The following is a 16,780-nucleotide window of genomic DNA, read 5'->3' on the forward strand; positions in this document are numbered from 1 at the left end:
CTTTTCAGTCTCCTCAGGGGGAAAAGGTTTTTTCGTGCCCACTTCACAACTGTCTTGGTGTGTTTGGACCATGATAGTTCGTTGGTGATGTGGACACCAAAGAACTTGAAACTCTCGACCTGCTCCACTACAGCCCCGTCGATGAGAATGGGGGCCTGTTCGGCCCTCCTTTTCCTGTAGTCCACGATCAGCTCCTTTGTCTTGCTCACATTGACGGAGAGGTTGTTGTCCTGGCACCACACTGCCAGTTCTCTGACCTCCTCCCTATAGGCCGTCTCATCGCTGTCGGTGATCAGGCCTACCACTGTTGTGTAGTCAGCAAACTTAATAATGATGGTGTTGGAGTCGTGTTTGGCCACTGCACTGTTGGAGCTAGAAACACAAGGATTTCACTTCACTTGCAATATCATCTGCAAATCTCTGTACGCAACCAATAAACTTTGATTTGATTATAAGATACCAAAGGGTCTTGTGGTTCATGCTTAGGTTCATTTGGTTCAGTAACTTCATACTCATCCAGGTCGGACAAGTTTTGTGCATCTGGGCATTTCATAAAAATAAAAAAAAAGACAAAATTTAAGACTTTTATTAAATAAATCATTACATAACTTTTAAGAGAAGACATTCAAAATGCAAAATAGAGTAATGTAATGAATACATTTCATCAGATGTAGTATGTAGTTGTTCAAACATTTAATAAACAGAAAATGTTACGTTCTCCTGGTTGACCATATTAATGCAACAGATTATCAGTAGAACATATACAATAGATCTGCCCCACTGTTTGGTTCTGTCCCAAATGGTACCCTTTTCCCTATATAGTGCACTGTCCATAGGGCTCTGGTCAAAAGTAGTGCACTATGTAGGGAATAGGGTGCCATAGGGCTCTGGTCAAAAGTAGTGCACTATGTAGGGAATAGGGTGCCATAGGGCTCTGGTCAAAAGTAGTGCACTATGTAGGGAATAGGGTGCCATAGGGTTCTGGTCAAAAGTAGTGCACTATGTAGGGAATAGGGTGCCATAAGGCTCTGATCAAAAGTAGTGCACTATGTAGGGAATAGGGTGCCATAGGGCTCTGGCCAAAACTATTGCACTATGTAGGGAATAGGGTGCAATTTAGGATGTGGCGTCTTAATCCACACGGGAATGTTGTCAATGCTTTGCTGAATACTAGCCCATATTACTCTGTGGGAGTGGGAGTTAACACTAACACCATTTCTATATAAAGGTTGTTCCTGGATCAATAAATCAAATGTGTTTTTATAAAGCCCTTTTTCTTTTTTTTTACATCAGCAGTTGTCACAAAGTGCTTTACAGATACCCAGCCTAAAACCCTCAATGAACAAACAATGCGGAGGCAGAAGCAGAAGCACAGTGAATATATTGGACCTTGGGATATCTCATACAGTGTTCTATACGCACCAGACTTGGTCAAATACATATCCAATACTTTCAAATACTTGATTTAGTTGGCCTGGTACAATGTAACCAATGGGATAGTCCCAAAGGTGAAAACTCTGGCACAATTATTTGGCATGTGCATTTGAGGTCTGACACACATGGGCTTTGTTTAGACAGAGAGAGACCAATTCGGATTTTTCTACCGGCTAATCTTTTGACCAATCATATCAGCTCTGAAAAATAATCTTATGTGTAAAAATCAGGAATTATTGTATTAAAATATAATTCAGTCTGTTTACAATCATGGAACCTTTATGAAACACACACCAGAGATTAAAACAGAGAGCTAAAACTATTTTTTGTTTTTGTCGAAAAGTCTAAATCCTGTAAATTCGAGGTATCATAATAATAATAATTAACTGGAAGAAGAAAAGAAAAAAATATGTAAACAAGAGGAATTACGGCACATCATGAATGAATAATGTATTGTGTTAGTTGTTTCGTTCAGCAGTCACAGACCTGGCCTATGAACTTGCTGTACTCCTGTTTGATGCAGCTGTACACTGTTTTGTAGAAGTGCCTGTCTGTCGTCATGAGATCGGTGACTATCTCTGTGTGGTCCATTTTAGGCATGAGGTACAGGGACACCTTGATTGACAGGGACGTGAGCAGCTCAGAAAACCTCTGGGAAGATTCCATCGGAACTATGATGTCGTTGGTCCCGTGAAGCAAGCAGAAAGGTGGCACTCTGTAGAATTGACCATATTATGAGTTGGTAGTTGACACACACACACAAAATAGTAGTAGAGGTGCTGACTAACAGACTAGCCCTGTAGAACCAAACAGGAATGAAAGACAACCGGTTATTTCTCTCAAATCAATCAATCTTCCACTAAAAACCAAAAAATTCTAATAAGAAATCATATTTCCTGGGTTGGCGTTCACCTATTTGTTCTTGTCCTGTGTATTTATTGGGGTTAGGATCGTCGGAAACCTTAGCTATCGTATCAGTTTTATCGTCAATGTCTGTATAGTATTGCAGCATCGTCATCCTACCTTTTCAGTTGTGCCTTGCTGAATTTCTTCAGTAGGTGTGTTGGTGAGTAATAAGGGAAGTTCTCCACTCCGTTCATGGCTTTGTGCATCGTAGAGACATACTCCACAGCTCTCATCTGTTCATGTTCGTAGTGGTCCATGATGTTGTACACTCCACTCAAACCTGAACAGAGAACAGACACCATGTCGTAGAGGAGGGGGGGGGGGGGGGGGAATTAGATATTTGAAGGAACTTTTATTTTTCTTAAATCTAAATTCAATGTAATACAACACAACTTCCTGTTTTTCATTTGATCACTGAATAAAGCCTGAGCTTAAAAACAAGAAAATCTCATCAATGCGGAGACAAATGTTGAGCTGTCTGATTTTCTAAGACAATATCTATAAACCACGTAGTGACCTGTAACTCTATAAACCACGTATTGACCTGTAACTCTATAAACCACGTAGTGACCTGTAACTCTATAAACCACGTAGTGACCTGTAACTCTATAAACCACGTAGTGACCTGTAACTCTATAAACCACGTAGTGACCTGTAACTCTGTAAACCACGTAGTGACCTGTAACTCTATAAACCACGTAGTGACCTGTAACTCTATAAACCACGTAGTGACCTGTAACTCTATAAACCACGTAGTGACCTGTAACTCTATAAACCACGTAGTGACCTGTAACTCTATAAACCACGTAGTGACCTGTAACTCTATAAACCACGTAGTGACCTGTAACTCTATAAACCACGTAGTGACCTGTAACTCTATAAACCACGTAGTGACCTGTAACTCTATAAACCACGTAGTGACCTGTAACTCTATAAACCACGTAGTGACCTGTAACTCCTCTGATTGCCATGGTGATCTCTGTCTGCTTCTTGGCATCTATAAAGAGCTCGTCTCGTCCCTCGACCATGAACAGGACGGTTAGAGCTGCTAGGTGAGCCCCAGCGGAGTGGCCGATTAACACAATGTTATCCTGAAAAGACAACATGGTGGACATCAATACCTGTTAACTGTTTATTACCCACTTTATAAACTAACAATTAACAGTTTATGAACGACTAACACAATGTTATTCTGCACGTTGACAGCAGGCACGGGGGGTGAATATCAACCAATGTGTTATAAGTGCTTACTACACATTCATATATATATATGAACTGATAATGTAGTATTTATTTATCTATAACTATAAGCCCTTTATAAATCATATATAGGGACTATTAACAGAATGTTATCCTGCACAAAGAGAGAACGAGCACAGGAGTGTTACTATCAACAGTGCATTTATGAACAGTCTTCAGTAAAGGGCCAATACAAAAACTTCCACTAAAGTCACATTTTTCATTTATTATCCAATTGATATCAATGCAAGACTAAGTGACAACTATAATCAAGAAGAAGTGAGGATTATAATTAAGTAGAAGTGAGGATTATAATTAAGAAGAAGTGAGGATTATAATTAAATAGAAGTGAGGATTATAATTAAGTAGAAGTGAGGATTATAACCAAGAAGAAGTGAGGATTATAATTAAATTGAAGTGAGGATTATAATTAAGTAGAGGTGAGGATTATAATTAAATTGAAGTGAGGATTATAATTAAGTAAGGGTGAGGATTATAATTAAGTAGAAGTGAGGATTATAATTAAGAAGAAGTGAGGATTATAATTAAGTAGAAGTGAGGATTATAATTAAGTAGAAGTGAGGATTATAACCAAGAAGAAGTGAGGATTATAATTAAGAAGTGAGGATTATAATTAAGTAGAAGTGAGGATTATAATCAAGAAGAAGTGAGGATTATAATTAAGAAGAAGTGAGGATTATAATTAAGAAGAAGTGAGGATTATAATTAAGTAGAAGTGAGGATTATAATTAAGAAGAAGTGAGGATTATAACCAAGAAGAAGTGAGGATTATAACCAAGAAGAAGTGAGGATTATAATTAAGTAGCAGTGAGGATTATAATCAAGAACAAGTGAGGATTATAATCAAGAAGATGTGAGGATTATAATTAAGTAGAAGTGAGGATTATAACCAAGAAGAAGTGAGGATTATAACCAAGAAGAAGTGAGGATTATAATTAAGTAGAAGTGAGGATTATAACCAAGAAGAAGTGAGGATTATAACCAAGAAGAAGTGAGGATTATAATTAAGTAGAAGTGAGGATTATAATTAAGTAGAAGTGAGGATTATAATTAAGAAGAAGTGAGGATTATAATTAAGAAGAAGTGAGGATTATAATTAAGTAGAAGTGAGGATTATAACCAAGTAGAAGTGAGGATTGGCCCCTATGATATCAACCAATGTGTTATAACTGTAGACCTGGACTTCAACCACTGTATGCATCACTTTTTTTTATTTGTATTTATTTCACCTTTATTTAACCAGGTAGGCCAGTTGAGAACAAGTTCTCATTTAAAACTGCGACCTGGCCAAGATAAAGCAAAGCAGTGCGACACAAACAACACAGAGTTACATGGAATAAACAAACGTACAGTCAATAACACAATAGAAAAACTCTATATACAGTGTGTGCAAATGGCGTGAGTAGGTAAAACAATAAATAGGCCAATAGTTGCGAAGTAATTACAATTTATCAAATTAACACTGGAGTGATAGATGTGGAGACTTACTTTGTCAAAGTTGAATTTATGGCCGCTGTCCCTCGCCCAAATGAGACAGTCCGCAATATCTTGAACCATACACAAAACATTACCCTGGAAAGAAGATTAAGGTGAAATGCAATGTGTACGCTCGCTCACTGAATACAACAGGGACTGCATATTTTTGGTCTATTGTATCTGTCCCTATCAAAAAATATATATATAAAAAAAATATATATATTTAAACTAGAAAAGGTGCATTTTCTAAAGAATATTTGTGTGCTTGCTGCAGCTGTTTTTTTTATGGTAGTGGAGGAGTCTTACCTTTGGATAGGTGCAATAGTCGGGGCAGATCACCGTTGCGCTGAGCTCCTTAGCCATCTGCATGGCCAGTAGACAGTATATGGACCTCTCCCCTGAACCCCAGGCTCCCCCGTATATAAACACTACCACAGGCACCGGTCCACTGCCTGGCTGGCCCACCGTGGGAGAATAATACAAATCCAGCTTGTTGCTACGACGCCCAAACCTGATGCCCTTTAGGAGGAGGAGGAGGAGGAGAGAGGGAGGAGAAGAAGAGCGTGTGCAGTGAGCTTTCACATTCATTTATAATGAGGTACAGTACATAATGGTTTTGTAAAATATTTCAAAGAAATGCACTAATAATCAGCTATACACAGGGTGATAATGAGTATTTTTCTCCGCTCATACAAGACTAATAAAGGCCTAGTTCACCAATATCATATATTTTTAAGTAATATACAGTACCAGACAAAAGTTTGGACACACCTTACTCATTCCAGGGTTTTTCTTTATTTTCTACTATTTTCTACATTGTAGAATAATAGTGAAGACATCAAAACTATGAAATAACACATATGGAATCATGTAGAGACAATGCCAAGAGTGTGTAAAGCTGTCATCAAGGCAAAAGGTGGCTACTTTGAAGAATCTCAAATATAACATATATTTTGATTTGTTTAACTTTTTTTTTGTTGGTTACTACATGATTCCATGTGTGTTATTTCATAGATTTGATGTCTTCACTATTATTCTACAATGTAGAAAATAGTTTTAAAAAAGTAAGAAAAACCCTTGAATGAGTAGGTGTGTCCAAACGTTTGTCTGATACTTTATATATATTTGTTATTTTATTTCCATTTATCAGTTTGTGCTTTAGCACCCTACTTCCCACGGCCATGGAAAAGACAGCAGCCCAAGACCAGCAATGTTGGAAAACTGGAACAAACTTACCTTTTCATAATGCTTGGGGATTTTCTACATTACCTTTTCATAATGCTTGGGGGTTTTCTACATTACCTTTTCATAATGCTTGGGGGGTTTCTACATTACCTTTTCATAATGATTGGGGTTTTCCTACATTACCTTTTCATAATGATTGGGGTTTTCCTACATTACCTTTTCACAACGATTGGGGTTTTCTACATTACCTTTTCATAATGCTTGGGGGTTTTCTACATTACCTTTTCATAATGATTGGGGTTTTCTACATTACCTTTTCATAGTGATTGGGGTTTTCTACATTACCTTTTCATAATGATTGTGGTTTTCTACATGACCTTTTCATAATGATTGTGGTTTTCTACATTACCTTTTCATAATGCTTGGGGTTTTCTACATTACCTTTTCATAATGATTGGGGTTTTCTACATTACCTTTTCATAATGATTGGGGTTTGCCACATTACCTTTTCATAATGATTGGGGTTTTCTACATGACCTTTTCATAATGATTGGGGTTTACTACATTATCTTTTCATAGTGCTTGTGGTTTTCTACATTACCTTTTCATAATGATTGTGGTTTTCTACATTACCTTTTCATAATGCTTGTGGTTTTCTACATTACCATTTCATAATGCTTGGGGGTTTTCTACATTACCTTTTCATAGTGATTGGGGTTTTCTACATTACCTTTTCATAATGATTGGGGTTTTCTACATTACCTTTTCATAATGCTTGTGGTTTTCTACATGACCTTTTCATAATGCTTTGGGGTTTTCTACATGACCTTTTCATAATGATTGTGGTTTTCTACATTACCTTTTCATAATGCTTGTGGTTTTCTCCATTACCTTTTTATAATGCCTGGGGTTTTTCTACATTACCTTTTCATAATGCTTGTGGTTTTCTACATTACCATTTCATAATGCTTGGGGGTTTTCTACATTACCTTTTCATAGTGATTGGGGTTTTCTACATTACCTTTTCATAATGATTGGGGTTTTCTACATTACCTTTTCATAATGCTTGTGGTTTTCTACATTCTTGTACCAGGACTTCCACTGGAAGTAGAGTTTGCCGTACTGGAAGTATTTCAGCATCTCCAGCACAGCTCTAGTCAGACAGTATATCCGCCTGGGGAGAGGAAGGACACACACACACACACACACACACACACACACACACACACACACACACACACACGTACATCTCAGAACCGATGAATAAATATGAGTCCTGCTTGCCAGACTCATGGCGTAGGAAGAGACTATAAAAATCAGAACCTCATAACAATGTTTATGTCCCAAATGGCACCCTATTCCCTATATAGTGCACTACTTTTGACCAGGGCCCTATGGCACCCTATTCCCTATATAGTGCACTACTTTTGACCATGGCCCATAGAGTTCTGGTGCTCTATGTAGGGAATAGGGTGCCATTCAGGACACACACACACAATATATCAGTGAAGATAATAGTAGCGCTGGAATGTTAAATTACCTTGGCTTCAGAGCCTCGATGTACTTTTTATAGCCTGGCTTGTTAGGCCAGCCATACATCCACTGGGCTACGAGAGAGATGGAGTAGGGGATGCCCACTAACAAGGCCCCTGCAGCCATGGGTAGAGACATGTTGTACTTGAGGCCAATCCTAGAGAACAACACACGGAGAGAGAGGAGGAGGGAGAGAGAGGAGGGAGAGAGAGGGAGAGAGAGAGAGGGAGAGAGAGAGAGACAGAGCGAGAGACAGAGAGAAGGAGAGTGAGACACATAGCGAGAGGGGGAGAGAAGGAGAGACAGAGACAGAGCGAGAGACAGCGAGAGAGAGGGAGAGAAGGAGAGAGACAGAGACACAGAGCGAGAGACAGAGAGGAGAGAGAGAGAGACACGTAGCGAGAGGGGGAGAGACAGAGAGAGAAGGAGAGAGGGAGAGAGAGAAGGAGAGAGACACAGAGACATAGAAAGAGAGACACATAGCGAGAGAGAGAGGGAGGAGAGAGACAGAGAAGGAGAGAGACACAGAGGGGGGGTTAGTAATCACTGTTGCATAATAATATGCCAGTTAGTGGCTCCCGAGTGGTGCAGAGGTCTAAGGCACTGCATCTCCGTGCAAGAGGCGTCACTACAGTCCCTGGTTCGAATCCAGGCTGTATCACATCCGGCTGTGATTGGGAGTCAAATAGGGTGGCGCACAATTGGCCCAGCGTCGCCCGGGTTTGGCCAGGGGTAGACCGTCATTGTAAAATAAGAATTTGTTCTTAACTGACTTGCCTAGTTAAATAAAGGTTAAATAAAATACAAAATAACAATAATCAAGATAAGCTATTGAATGGCACTGGTAAGTAAAACATGCTGAGTATGCTTCTCACATGGTAATGAAGAGTTAGCAAACTACTGAAAATAGTCATGAGTATTGAATGGTGTATACAAGTGAACGTGTTATTTTGAGTGTGCTAGTACTCACATATTTAATGATCCAAGTTGAGACGCTGTATCTGCGGGACTGTTTCCTGTAAGAGGAAGGCAAAGCATGACAGACAATGTTAGACTATTCGACCAACTGCTCCGTAGATGATTCAAATAACCAAGGTCCAGACCTAGGACCATGATGAGTTAATTCTTTGGAGCAGGTGTCTTAGTGCCGGTGTGGAACAAAAAGCTGTTAGCTCCACAGTTAGCAGAGGGAGACTGGAAAAGTACTGTTCGAGGTTCAACTATGCAATTGAGTTGAAAGTTGCAAAATTCCAAATTCCATTCCGCTATGATAAGTTATCTGTAGACTAGCTCTGGGTCAAGGTGCCCTGAACCAGAGCCAACTTAGCTGAAGGCAGGGCAAACCCGTTTTGGTGATTTCTGGTATATCATCAAAATAATTTTTTTTTTTTACTGATTTAAAGTACAATACCATTGGAAATTAATATTGAAAGTTCAATTTATATTGCTAAAACTTAAGTTCATAATGATGCTGTCCTGCTTCATGTTGACAAGATATTTTGATAAATGTAAAAAAAAAAAAACACAGTTTTAAGGTGACCCAATCAATAACCATTATGTAGAACCAGTTTGTGATATATTGAAAACATACAACAATGTCCATCTACACATACAGTACCTGTGGAACAGTAGTAATTATAATACTTTGAGTTTTTATTTTCAACAAGCACCTTATGAACTGCACACATACAACTACCTCTTCCCCTACTGTATTTATTTACTTTGCTCCTTTGCACCCCATTATTTCCATTTCTACTTTGCACTTTCTTCCACTGCAAATCTACCATTCCAGTGTTTTACTTGCTATATTGTATTTACTTTGCCACCATGGCCTTTTTATTGCCTTTACCTCCCTTATCTCACCTCATTTGCTCACACTGTATATAGACTTATTTTTTCTACTGTATTATTGACTGTATGTTTGTTTATTCCATGTGTAACTCTGTGTTGTTGTATGTTGTCGAACTGCTTTGCTTTATCTTGGCCTGGTCGCAATTGTAAATGAGAACTTGTTCTCAACTTGCCTACCTGGTTAAATAAAGGTGAAATCAAATAAAATAAAATAAAAAATACCAAAACCCCTGTTGTTTTGACACTTGGCAATAAATATCTGATACACAACTAAAAAAGCACATGGTTAGAGAACAACCAGCAGAAGACAGTGAGATACATTTTTTATAGTGATGCATTTTGATTTGGGGGAAATCGCCAAAACGGAAAGAGAAACGCAACACTTATTTGTCAATAAATCATATCGATATCACGATGACGTCAATTACGCGAGAGGTGGAGATGAGGTTGCACGTCCTGTTGAAACTAACACAGCTCAACAACAAAAAACACACGGAATCTGGGAATAATGTGTACATCACTGGTCAGAGGACAATTTGTAGAAAGCGGCTAGCTGCATTTTGAAGTGTTTCATTTTGATTATCTGATTCCCACGGGGGGCCAGTACGAAAAAATAAATACAACAAAAAATAAATAAAAAATGCATGAAATGAAATGTATGCATTCACTACTGTAAGTCGCTCTGGATAAGAGCGTCTGCTAAATGACTAAAAATGTAAAAAAAAAAATATTTTCATCTCGCTATGCAAACAAAGTTTATTTCCGTGACAAAAATAGCTGTTTGAACTTGTTTTTGTTTAGTAAGATGAATTACTTCAAACTACTTTTATGTACCATGTTAACATTTCAACATACAATCCATGTCTTAAATGTTGCTACGTTTTTGGAAATGGCAAAGGAAATGAGTAATCTGCTTGACACATTAAAGTTATTTACCTTACAGATCAGGAAGTCAGCTAATTTCCACTCCATTCATATGCAAATCGGTTTGAGTCATAAACTGGCTTATCTGACTGTCATGTTTGTATTTTATCCTGCCCTTCCCTTATCTACACTGAAATAATTTAATTTCAGTAGTCCTCTATTTCAATTCATTTTTGTTCTATCTCTCATAGCTCATTAGCACCCCCTTGCAGTTGAATATATATGTATCTATTGTAGGTCCCAGGATAAAACAATGAATAATGTTGAACTAATAAATACCATCAAACGATACGTTACAATTTACAACAATGGACACCTTTGTGAAACAGCTGTGAAAACCAACCTGGCAATATTTAAGATTTAAATATATAAACTTTGATCTTTTCTTGGTACACTTGTGTCGTTCATTTATTTTCACAGATTTGTTTTTTGTACACTCATATGGTAATCAGACTGAAATAGTGAATTCTTGTGTGTGGAATAGAGAGGAGGTGGGTGCTGTGTGGGTGGGAGTGTCACGACGGTCGAAAGGAGGAGCGGACCAAAGTGCAGCGTGTGTGTCGTTCCACATTTTATTTACACTGTGAAACTATGCAATACATATAAATAAACTGAATAACAAAAACAACAAACCGTGACGCAGAGTTAACATACACATACTCAAAAACAATCTCCCACAAACCCAGGGGGAAAAAAACCCTACTTAAGTATGATCTCCAATTAGAGACAACGAGGACCAACTGCCTCTAATTGGAGATCATCCCAAACAAAACCCAACATAGAAATACAAAACTAGACAACATAGAAAAACTAAACTAGAAAACCCCCCCTGTCACGCCCTGACCTACTCTACCATAGAAAATAACAGGACGTGACAGGGAGGTTCTGCCTGTTACTTGTTCTCAACAGGCAGCCAGTCTCAGAAGGGAGACTTAAAGAGGGGCACTGCTAATCTCTTTGTTCTGAGTGTTTGCAGTGCTAGTGTTTTTAGTTCATCTGTGTATCTCACATACAGTATTATGTGCCCAGTATGATAGAGCAAGAACACTTTCTAGCAACAGCCTTAGCAACGGAAGCTAGAACTCATCGAAATCCCATTGTGACACAGAGGCGGGGGGGGGGGGCACTATTTGGCAGGGGGGCACTATTTGGTAGGGGGGCACTATTTGGCAGGGGGACACTATTTGGCATCTACACATTTTGCACATTGGGCGTAGATAAAATGTCCTGCAATTCTACACATTTTCCCATTAACCTATGTCATGTTAATGATATCTGCGAGTGACTAACAAAATCAACGGGGGCCCCCTGGACGTCAGAGCCACTGGGAACATGTCCTGCATGTCCGGTCGGTATTCAGCCATGATTACTACACGTTTAGATAACTAAGCTAGACTAACTGGCTACCATTCTAAGAATTGTTAGCTGACATGTGCTAATTGAGTGACTAGTGGAAAAACAGCTGATTCACAACTACATTTTTGAACTTGCACCATGTTTATTCTACTATTCTAACACACAACAGTAAGTTGTGTCCCGGACTGTTCCCTAGCGACCGGGGGCCCTAAGCGATCGTTTATGCCTGGAGCCAGCCCTGCTGCCATCACGGAAAAGTAAAAAAAAACACACAAAAAAACTTTATTACTTTAAACGAATCACCGTGTAACATAGGATATCAACAGTAACAACAGTTGGCTGCTATTTAAGTGATAGTTTGACTTTCAAATCAATGTGTTCGTGTGTGTGACAAACGCCTTTTATAGAGAGATCCCCATTCTAAGTCCTGGGCTCCCCAAGCGTGTGATAAAATCAACGGTAAACAACCAAATATATTGATCTTTTACAAGCAATTAATATTATGTCATTGTGATTTTAATTTTAATTTTATTTTACCTTTATTTAACTAGGCAAGTCAGTTAAGAACAAATTCTTATTTTCAAAAGTGATGACTATACACTTGTATACTAACGTCACCAATCCGAAGGGAAAAAAGGACGTGTAATTCCACAACATTTTATGGGGTGAAAATGCAAGCTTGTGTAAGACAGTAACACAAACTGTCCACATTAGGGTAAAAAAAAAAAAAAAAACGCAATATAGGCCTACGTAAAGGGATAAACGTCGACGTTCTGTACATTTACCTTGGAAATAATGGACGCCGCAGTGGGATGAAACGAAGCCAAAATAATTCAACACGATTGTATACACTGACTATACCAAACATTAGGAACACCTTCCTGATTTTGAGTTGCAACCAGAACAGAACAGCCTCAATTCATCGGGGGCAGGGACTCTACACTGTGTCGAAAGCGTTTCCACAGGGATGCTGGCCCACGTTGACTCCAATGCTTCCGACAGTTGTGTCAAGTTAGCTTGATGTCCCTTGGGTGGTGGACCATTCTTGATACACACGGGAAACTGTTGAGCGTGAAAAACCCCAGCAGCGTTGCAGTTCTTCACACAAGTTGGTGCGCCTGGCACATACCAAAGGCACTTAAATATTTTGTCTTGCCCATTCACCCTCTGAATGGCACACATTCTCAATTGTCTCAAGGCTTAAAAATCATTTAACCTGTCTCCTCCCCTTCATCTACACTGATTGAAGTGGATTTAACAAGTAACATCAATAAGGGATCATAACTTTCACCTGGATTCACCTGGTCAGTCTGTGTCACAGAACCTGTGGCTCAGTTGGTAGAGCATGTTTTATTTTTTACAATGCATGAAATGAAATGTATGAAATGTATGTATTCAATACTGTAAGTCGCTCTGGATAAGAGCGTCTGCTAAATGACTAAAATGTAAATGTAAACAGCAGGTGTTCTTAATGTTTTGTCCACTCAGTGTACATTGCCCACTCACAAACTTTTGCAACAATCACATCTACTTCTCAATCATTTAACCGGGCGCTTTAGGCTAGAGCCTCCAGTGTCTGTTCCACAGTGTCTGTTCCACAGTGTCTGTTCCACAGTGTCTGTTCCACAGTGTCTGTTCCACAGTGTCTGTGCCGTAGGCTGAACGTCCCTACTATCTGTAGGCTATCTTATGATTGTCATAGCAGCTAAATGCATTATAGTGCATGAAATAGAAAGAAATGGACCAGTGGGTAGTCTGGGGAGTCTTTTTGTTGGATTGACAGACAACGAAAGATGGTAAATATGGTCTGTGTCTGATGATTTTATCATTTTTCTTTGGTTTAATTGTATTAATTTGATTTATTTTAGATTTTTTTATTTTTTTATTATACAAAATTATCAACAATTTACATCCTTACATCATACACGTCTAACAAAACAAAACACAGGTCAATTTAGAAAATACTGAATACATACAAATTCAAGTGCAATTGTATTCACTCAGAAAAAAATGTTATTATAATGATTAACGAAGATGTTATTCAGTATGGATAAGTCTTAACAAGATGATTAAATTCAATCAAAAATATTAGTAATTTTGGTATAGAATTCTGGAATTTTTGTCTGTGTATAAAGTATTTGGCAACAAGAATAAAATAAAAAAAATCACAGTCATTTCAATGGTCTTGTTATTATTGCAATAGTAACATGTTAAATCCTTCATGTCAAAAACATGGGTAGTGTTGACAAAGTGTCTGTGTTTGATGAACGCCACATTGTAGCACGCAGTCCTGACGCTCAACCAGACATGCGTAAATTACCTTCGTTCGCAGCTGCTATTACTGCGACCTCTACTGTAAAGTCCACGTAACTGCATGATCTTACTAATCCGCGATGGATATGCGGTATAACACAATACTGGAGCTAGCTACAATGTTTTATTCAAGAAGATATCAGATATTATTTCCATTATGTTGCTACACAACTAACTGACCGAATAGTGGCACATATTAATGAATACAGTAGCCTACCAGACAACATGTAAGTCTGTGTTATGTAGCGTTACATATATCAGCCTTTTTCTCTTTCTTCTAGAAACAACTTACCGTTTAGACGGGGTATTGTACTAGGCTACAATGTGTCTTCTTAGGCCTATAAATGTAGGAATAGAAGGGGGTGGTGTTTGTAAAATGTCAAACTGAGGTAAGAAAATAGTGTCGTTTTGAATCCTCAAATGACCGACTTCATTGATCATCTGTCAAGGCAGGAAAGCATCTCAAAACAGAGCGGAAAATCTTCACAAATACGTCACAATTAAACTCGTATTATTTCGTATTATTTCGCTATCCGAAGTATTATCTTGCCATTACAGGTTTCGGAAAGGAACTAGGTTTTTTTCCATCATCATAATGGTATTATTTTATAACAACAGGATCCCGGTGTTAGGGTATTCGATGTCCGCTGTACGCCACATTATTCGTTCCCATTGGTTATTATTCTTAGAAGGCAGGACTACTAGTCACCGTACTCTGAGGTTTGATTGGCTGGGTTAGTTGTCATTCTGCACACTGTTTTATTTCTGAAATATATATATATATTTTATAGGTATTCAATATTCGCGTGTGCAATACATCATCGATTTATGAAAATTTGCTTTAGGACCGGAATAATTATGACGTAGATTAATTATTTTGGCAGTTACTTGTAGTATAGTGTGATGGAGTCATGGTTATAGCTGTGTAGGGTGATGGAGTTATGGTTATAGATGTGTATTGTGATGGAGTTATGGTTATAGATGTGTAGGGTGATGGAGTCATGGTTATAGATGTGCAGGGTGATGGAGTCATGGTTATAGATGTGTAGGGTGATGGAGTTATGGTTATAGATATGTAGGGTGATGGAGTCATGGTTATAGATGTGTAGGGTGATGGAGTTATGGTTATAGATGTGTAGGGTGATGGAGTCATGGTTATAGATGTGTAGGGTGATGGAGTTATGGTTATAGATGTGTAGGGTGATGGAGTCATGGTTATAGATGTGTAGGGTGATGGAGTCATGGTTATGGATGTGTATTGTGATGGAGTCATGGTTATAGATGTGTAGGGTGATGGAGTCATGGTTATAGAGGTATAGGGTGATGAGTCATGTTATAGATGTGTAGGGTGATGGAGTCATGGTTATAGATGTGTAGGGTGATGGAGTCATGGTTATAGATGTGTATTGGGATGGAGTCATGGTTATGGATGTGTATTGTGATGGAGTCATGGTTATAGATGTGTAGGGTGATGGAGTCATGGTTATAGATGTGTAGGGTGATGGAGTCATGGTTATAGATGTGTATTGTGATGGAGTCATGGTTATGGATGTGTATTGTGATGGAGTCATGGTTATAGATATGTATTGTGATGGAGTCATGGTTATAGATGTGTAGGGTGATGGAGTCATGGTTATGGATGTGTAGGGTGATGGAGTCATGGTTATAGATGTGGAGGGTGATGGAGTCATGGTTATAGATGTGTAGGGTGATGGAGTCATGGTTATAGATGTGTAGGGTGATGGAGTCATGGTTATGGAGGTGTAGGGTGATGGAGTCATGGTTATAGATGTGTAGGGTGATGGAGTCATGGTTATAGAGGTGTAGGGTGATGAGTCATGGTTATAGATGTGTAGAGTGATGAGTCATGGTTATGGATGTGTAGGGTGATGGAGTGTGATGGAGTCATGGTTATAGATGTGTAGTTTGGCAGGTAGCCTAGGGGTTAAAAACTTTGGGCCAGTAACCGAAAGGTTGCTGTTTTAAGTCCCTGTGGTTCAAATCCCAGAGCCGATTAGGTGAAAAATCTGTCTGTGTCCTTCAGCAAGGCACTTAACCCTAATTGCGCTTGTAAATTGTTCTGGATAAGAGCATCTGCTACATAGGAATGTAATAGGTTCAGATGAGTTAGCCCTAATCTTTTATTGTCAATGCAATCCAGCGTCGTTGGGACGTCCCTCCGCTTAACCCATACCCTTACCGTAATAACCATAACCTATACCCTTACCCTAATAACCATAGCCTATACCCTTACCCTAATAACCATAACCCATACCCTTACACTAATAACCATAACCTATACCCTTACCCTAATAACCATAACCCATACCCTTACCCTAATAACCATAACCTATACCCTAATAACCATATACCATACCCTTACCCTAATAACCATAACCCATACCCTTACCCTAATAACCATAACCTATACCCTAATAACCATAACCTATACTCTTACCCTAATAACCATAACCCATACCCTTACCCTAATAACCATAACCTATACCCTAATAACCATAACCCATACCCTAATAACCATAAC

General features: G+C 38.7%; 1 protein-coding gene across 4 annotated transcripts; it reads right to left on the minus strand.

The window, feature by feature from the left end:
- Window positions 1-570: 570 nt before the first annotated feature.
- On the minus strand, window positions 571-14,901 carry si:dkey-193c22.1 (alpha/beta hydrolase). Of its 4 annotated transcripts, XM_014143504.2 has the most exons (8): window positions 8,765-9,037; window positions 7,802-7,951; window positions 7,315-7,435; window positions 5,383-5,595; window positions 5,089-5,172; window positions 3,290-3,431; window positions 2,458-2,620; window positions 571-2,149 (listed from the first exon to the last, which is right to left on the minus strand). In XM_014143504.2, exons 1-8 carry the CDS (start codon window positions 8,905-8,907, stop codon window positions 1,906-1,908), a joined length of 1,260 nt encoding a protein of 419 aa, XP_013998979.2. In that variant the 5' UTR covers window positions 8,908-9,037; the 3' UTR covers window positions 571-1,905. The 4 variants fall into 4 exon arrangements, with proteins under 4 accessions (XP_013998979.2, XP_045551381.1, XP_045551380.1 ...); XM_045695425.1 differs by lacking the exons at window positions 571-2,149; window positions 2,458-2,620 and adding an exon at window positions 14,531-14,901 and having other exon boundaries at window positions 2,661-3,431; window positions 8,765-8,810; XM_045695424.1 differs by lacking the exons at window positions 571-2,149; window positions 2,458-2,620 and having other exon boundaries at window positions 2,661-3,431; window positions 8,765-8,810; window positions 8,898-9,079.
- Window positions 14,902-16,780: the final 1,879 nt, after the last annotated feature.

This window comes from Salmo salar, chromosome ssa15, assembly GCF_905237065.1.
Source record: "Salmo salar chromosome ssa15, Ssal_v3.1, whole genome shotgun sequence".
Classification (NCBI taxonomy): Eukaryota; Metazoa; Chordata; class Actinopteri; order Salmoniformes; family Salmonidae; genus Salmo; species Salmo salar.